Below are 6,582 nucleotides of genomic sequence, written 5' to 3' on the forward strand. Positions count from 1 at the left end.
TTAGATATGAATGGGATGAACAACATGTGGTATCGAAGTGATTCATCTGGGATAATGAACGTGATATTGCGTAGCTTGTCAGTGATCTACGGCTCTTTCTATTAAATGCCTCTCCATTTGAAAGCAGGTGATGGCGATTTAGCGCTAATCACAGAACCAGATTTACTGACTAGATGCGCATGATCATATCATTAGATATATCGCCCAGCCCTGGCTGAGTGACTGAAGTACTGCTTATTATTCAGTATCAGAATAGACCTGTGTGAGGTTCAGGTTCAATAGTAACATAATAAGCTTGTTATTACAGAATAATAATCTATATTGTGTTTTATAAGAAATTGACATGTAAGTGGTTACATTTGTAGGGAAAACACAGTAGGTCATGAGTTCATAATTAAGTACACATTACATTAATTTCTCTGTTGATCCATTCATCTATATTCTATCCTTATTTCAAACAGATATCATGAAACGAAGGTTCTCGGGGAATTGGATACATTCAACATTACAGTTTTTTACAATCACTTTGCTACTATTTTCAGAACCTTGATGTCATTTTTCACAACTCTAGACACAAAACTCACAACCAATGATCAAAATGCACATTTTTCAAAACTCTAACCGTTTTCTCAATTGCTTGGATACAATCCACATAAAACTTAGATCATTTGTTCATTCAACAAAAATCACCTGTTCAATATGACACAACTAAACATCAAAGTGCTACTATTTCAAAAGGCAATCCACACATTACATTTCAAATGAGTGTCTATTCATTTCCTTACAATGATGTAACTATCAATTGATACAACTGCTCAAAATGATAAGTAACTGTTGCATTACTCTTAATGCATAGTTGTATGGAAACAGACAAACAATCTTCCATGTTTACTGTAAATCATGAACGTTTCAAGATAACAAGATTCATTGTCACCAATTAGCGCGGAGCATGAACCAATTAGACTACAATATCCATGGATGTAGCCTAATATTTTTATCATAATGCTTCATCAGACACTGTGTCTATGGCCCCAAATACTGTACCACCTTTTCAGACTATTTACAGTATTGACAGTACTGCACTGTATAGATGCAGGCCCTTGTAATTGCTTGTCCAATTCTGCCAGCTCATAACTGATGATTGAGTGCACATTGTGAAAGAATTGATTGGGATCCAATTGCAAGAGCATAGTGATACGTAACATGGAGCCAGCAGGTGATCCAGGTCACAATGGAGGTCAAGCAGTGGTGGGAGGAAGACGAGGAAGACATGTTGGTCAAAGGAATGGTAGAGGACAGGCACCACTTCTGAGAGGTGGTCGTGGGCCTCGTTTGAGAGGTGTGGGGGAACGTGGTAGAGGACAAGGCCACGGACCAAGACAACGGCAGCAACAGCATAGAGTAACCAATGAAATTCGGGCAATAGTTGTAGACCATGTCATAAATCATGGCATGACAATGACTGAGGCGGCTACAATGATACAACCAAACCTCAGAAGGTCAACCGTGGCCTCAATAATCAGAACGTTCCACAATGAGAACCGGTAAGTTATCAGCATGCACTAAACATTATGCTACTCTCAATTGTCAAATGACTGCATACCAATGTGTATCACAGAATAGGTGATGTTTCAAAAATTCTACATTGTACAGTAATCTCTAAATCTCTTTCCAAAATGTATTTTTAGAGGGTGATGGAGCTGGATGCAGATGATGACCATCACAAATTCATATATTTGGATGAGGCAGGTTTTAATCTGGCCAAGACAAGGAGGAGAGGTCAGAATTTCATTGGCCAGCGGGAAACCATCCAAGTACCTGGACAACGTGCGGCTAACATTACCATGTGTGCGGCTATATCAGAAGATGGTGTGGTGGGTTTCAATTTCATAGCTAATTATTTTTGCTTTGATTCAAATAAACCTATGTTGTAATTGTACAGTACTGTAGTGTTTTGCATCAATATATTACAAACTTTGTTCAATGATTCCACTGTGTCTGTAGTATTCTCTCTACTACTGCAGTACTTTTACAGAGATGTATTTACTGTACATGTAATACCATAATGAAACCTGTATCACCTATTTTGTTCTACAATATTTAATGATTGTTCGAAAAATGACACAGTGAAACTATCGGTTGCTTGTGTGTGGGTGATCTATAGTATGTTTCAATGGTATTTCACAGTAAAGTTGTGTTTTGAACCAATGATTGTGCAAGTGCAAGATTTCTTTAAAGATGTGAATGCGCAAGGCAATGTTTTGAACATTAGACCGCCCGTGTTACAAGTGATAACCGTTTTGAGTTTTGTGTCTAGAGTTGTGAAAAATGACATCAAGGTTCTGAAAATAGTAGCAAAGTGATTGTAAAAAACTGTAAAGCACTAGGAAGGAAGAGACAAACTTATTAATAAAACAAAAATAATATGTTTTAGATAGAATGGTGTTCATGAATGTTATGCAATGTTTTTAGGGATTTTATTTTCATGGCAATACCATGACTGAGGTGCCCTTGAGCAAGGCACTGAACCCCAAAACTGCTCCCCGGGCGCCGCCGCATAAATGATGCCCACTGCTCCGGGTGTGTGTTCATGGTGTGTGTGTGTGTGTGTGTGTGTGCGTGCACTTTGGATGGGTTAAATGCAGAGCACGAATTCTGAGTATGGGTCACCATACTTGGCCGTGTTACTTTCACTTCACTTCAATGACTATCTTTGTCCTTTGGTGTGACGTTTTGTCCTAGGGTGTGACAAACATAAAACAACAGAGAAATAAACTTATTTTAAAATATCTTTTAAAAAAAGAGTCAAGTTTGGCATTAGGGGAGTTACAATAATATCTCCTCTTAGGTATAATTTCAAACAGTTCTGTAAGGTTGGTGAAAAAGTTTTATTGACATTCGTAGGGAAAAGTTTATCAACTTCATCTATTCATGGTGAAAATGATTCTAATTAGTACTTTCATGTAAAATAAATATCACTTTAGAAGATAATGTTTTAATAATGTGAACAATTCTGTATTTTTAATGTTATTTAATATAATTTCTTAGTATTTTTTAAATGTCACACCATAGGACACATTTACAGTACTGCTGAGTGAAAACGTGAAAAAAATATGTGAAGTCATTGAAAAATGCGTGTCCACTACTATTTTCTGAAACTGCAGTTTTCATTCTCCACAAATATATGTATTTTTTCTTAAAAAGTTATGTTTTCCAAAAAAGTACTTTTTCTTGGCCATTTGTGAACTACCCAATAATCAAATATCTTTATAATATTAAAGATTTGTGAAAAATATTTATTCAGTTTCTTTAGCTGTAAATATGCAATAATGTTTACATTTTAGATGCTTTCAATAGGTCAGTATTGTACATTGTAGCATCTATCCAAAGACCTGAAATGTACCTTTGTACCTACAGTATAGTACCTGTACCTATGCAGTAATCCCTGTGAATAAAGAATGAGAGCAGGCTCTCCTCCTTAACATTATCTTGTGAGGTCTTGTAAAATGGTACAGTGTCAATGATCGTCAGTTAAAAATAAAAAAAGCAGCCCCGCAAACATCCCTCTCCATTATTATTACAATTATCACCAGACTAACACAAATCACTCTTCCTTTCCTCCTGTTTTCACTTCTCCACCAATCTCAGTCCCATCGTGCCTTTCTATCCCAATCTATTTAAATTCACCCCTCATGCGTCCCTTCAGCCCAAACTCAATCCATCATTTCCTCTGTCTGATCTGATTCAGCATGGCCCATGAGACACATTCTTCTGAATCCCTCATCCACGCTGCGTCTTCAGAGTCTGAGAGCTTCGATGTGAGACTCTGATGATAAGTGTCCAGTCTGCCAGACATCACATCACACATAAGGGTAAATCTGCGGTAAACTCTTAAAGCCATTATCTTGTGCAAGACAATGTAGACGGAAAGTAGGAATGGTGCCTCTGTTATGATGCAATGTGGTTACTAGGGTGTTCTGGTTTGTTGCTAAGGTCTTGCAATGTTATTGTTAGGGCATTGCTGGGGTGTTCTTCTAAGATAAAATAAGATATTGTAGTTTCCATATACAGCCCAGGTCCCTCCTTCAGTTTGTGGTTTGTCAGGTGAAACAGTGTGATTGTTTTGAAAGTAACAGCACACACAGTTCTCCTCCAGTAGCTGAAGAACTACGACGGTGTGGCATGAAGAGACACGAGCCATCATCAAGCTCAAAATGACGAGATTTACTGACGATAAAGACGATTCAAAAGATGCTTAGAGCCAAGGTTTTAGGACACTAATTCTTTTCTCAGTAATGTATTAATTCATGTGAATTGCAATTATTTACACTTACTGATTGAGACAGGGTTATTTTAGTGAATATGAAAAGCTGCCCTCAAGTTCACACTGCAGAACATCTACAGCTGCAGTCTTCAACTTGGCAATAATTATCTTCATTTTAACACTATCTATAGTGTATAATTTCAAACATAAGCATTTTTGCATTTTTTTAAACTTCATTCTATGATAACTTGCTTGGAAAGTGATAATTGTTATCTAATTTAAAAAAAAATTAAAAAGTAACTAACGTTAGAGTGTCTTAAAAGACCACTATATGCACTTAAACAACAAACCGATTATATTTTACCTCCGTATTCAATCACAGTACTTTTTTAAGAAACTATTTGTTAAGAAATGATGCCTCCTATATCTTACCTGACAGACTCTGCGCGTCCCCGAGGCGCATCACCGTCACGAGTAACAGAGTGAAGCTCGAGACGCTCATTCTGCTCGGCGTCGCGTGTGAATCAGTGACGGATCGCATCATCATCGCATTGTTTCAACTCTCCACAGATCAGCGACTCTTCTTGTGCAAACACAGATTCCTCAGCAAAAAAAAAGAGGAAAGATTGCAAGAAAAATAGGAGTAACTTGATTCCTCAGGTTCAAAATTGCAGATGTAAAGTTGTCCACAAAATTGTCATCTGCTGAACTCTGTTTACAAAAGTCTTCCTTTCTTCTCTTTTAAACTTCCCCCACACTTCTTTAGGCTCAAAAATCTTTTCCGTGTAATCCTGAACGTGAAGTAGGCTGTTGAAGCGCCTGAAGCTCGATCAGAGCGTGTTATTTTTGGAATCACGACGCGTGTTTTTATGTCAGACTTTCCTTTTGCCTCCAAACTCCTCTCCCATCAGGACGCCTTTATTCCCCCTCCAGACAGACTCACATTCCTCCACTCAACTGTGTTTCTCCTCCCCTCTTCCTCCGACACAACCACCCCTTCCTTCACCTACAGACTATAACTAACTCTACAGACAGCATGAGACACAGACTCACAACAGCTTTCTTTAAATGTGACGGAATTTGTCTATGGATGAGTCGTTTTAGTAGTGGCTTAACAGTTGGCTGAAAAGTTAAAGGTGACATAATGAAAAAATGACTTTTCTAGGTTTTAAGTGCTATAGCAGGTCTCCGGTGCATTTACCGACCAAGGAAACATTAAAAAGATTAACCCAGTAACTTTGTTTTGGTTTGCCTTTTGCTGATTTCACTCCCCAAGTGATGTGGCAAAGGGATCTTATTATAATAATTTTACACCCCTTAAAGCTGCAGTAGGTAACTTTTGTAAAAATGTATTTTTTACATATTTGTGAAACCTGTCATTATGTCCTGACAGTAGAATATGCGACAGATAATCTGTGAAAAAGCCAAGCTCCTCTGGCTCCTCCCAGTGGTCCTATTGCCATTTGCAGAAATACACAGCTCCCAGTAAGAAACAACCAGTCAGAGCTGTGGTCCGTAACTTTTTTATGTGTTCAAAATTTACAAAATGTATATAATAATCAAGTACACCATGAATCCACTTTCCAAACCCTGTTTTTAGCCTGTCCTAAATCACTAGGGTACACCTATAATAAGTGTTTATATTCTGACTATTTTAGATTGCTTCGGGGGTACCGCGGCGGAGTAACCCGGTACCGTTGTGATTCTTCATAGACATAAACAGAGAGAAGTAGCTCCGGCTACAATGTCCTTCCGCAACACGCAAGCAGTTCTGTTTATTAACCGCTAGAGCGTCAAAAGTTACAGACTGCAGCTTTAATCTGTCAGTTTCTGTCCAAAGTCCATCATTTGGTTTAGTAAGCGGTAACGGTGTAGCAGCTCTAATATCACTGTGAAAGTTTGAGCAGAACACGCTAGCTGTTCTGTCTTTGTCTGCACAGACGAGCACAGAACACTGTTTAGAGTCCCAACCTCAGAGGAGACAAGAACAGTGGATTTATTGATTTATTTACTCTATATTGCTGCTGCCACACAGATCTAAAATAAACATGCATTCTATTTCCCACCAGTTTACCTTCACAGACATAACTGACTGTCTTTTCAACTCGTGTGATTTTGAACGTAAACTCGTGTGTGAATGAGAACTTAGTCTAGTACTTGCTGTCACAGTGTCTGGGTTGTGTTCCCTGGGTTTCCACTAGGTGTCCTCCTTTTCCAGGGTGTCTGTCACCTTATCACTTCCTGTTCCCTTATTTGGTCACCTTCCTCCTTGTTTGTGTTAATTGATTGTTCCCCACCTGTCTCCAGTTCCCTCATCA

The 6,582-nt window shown here is 38.3% G+C and overlaps 1 protein-coding gene across 2 annotated transcripts in view; it reads right to left on the reverse strand.

Moving 5' to 3' along the window:
• The window catches only part of LOC132123139 (tyrosine-protein kinase receptor UFO-like), a 39,089-nt gene extending 34,207 nt beyond the window's left edge, over positions 1-4,882 (reverse strand). For both annotated transcript variants that reach the window (XM_059533693.1, XM_059533692.1), the window contains exon 1: positions 4,697-4,882. In XM_059533693.1, the coding sequence (XP_059389676.1) occupies positions 4,697-4,811 (115 nt within the window). In that variant the 5' untranslated portion in view covers positions 4,812-4,882. The remainder of the gene's footprint in view (positions 1-4,696) is intronic.
• Positions 4,883-6,582: the final 1,700 nt, after the last annotated feature.

The sequence above is a fragment of the Carassius carassius genome, chromosome 41 (genome assembly GCF_963082965.1).
Source record: "Carassius carassius chromosome 41, fCarCar2.1, whole genome shotgun sequence".
In the NCBI taxonomy this organism is placed as follows: Eukaryota; Metazoa; Chordata; class Actinopteri; order Cypriniformes; family Cyprinidae; genus Carassius; species Carassius carassius.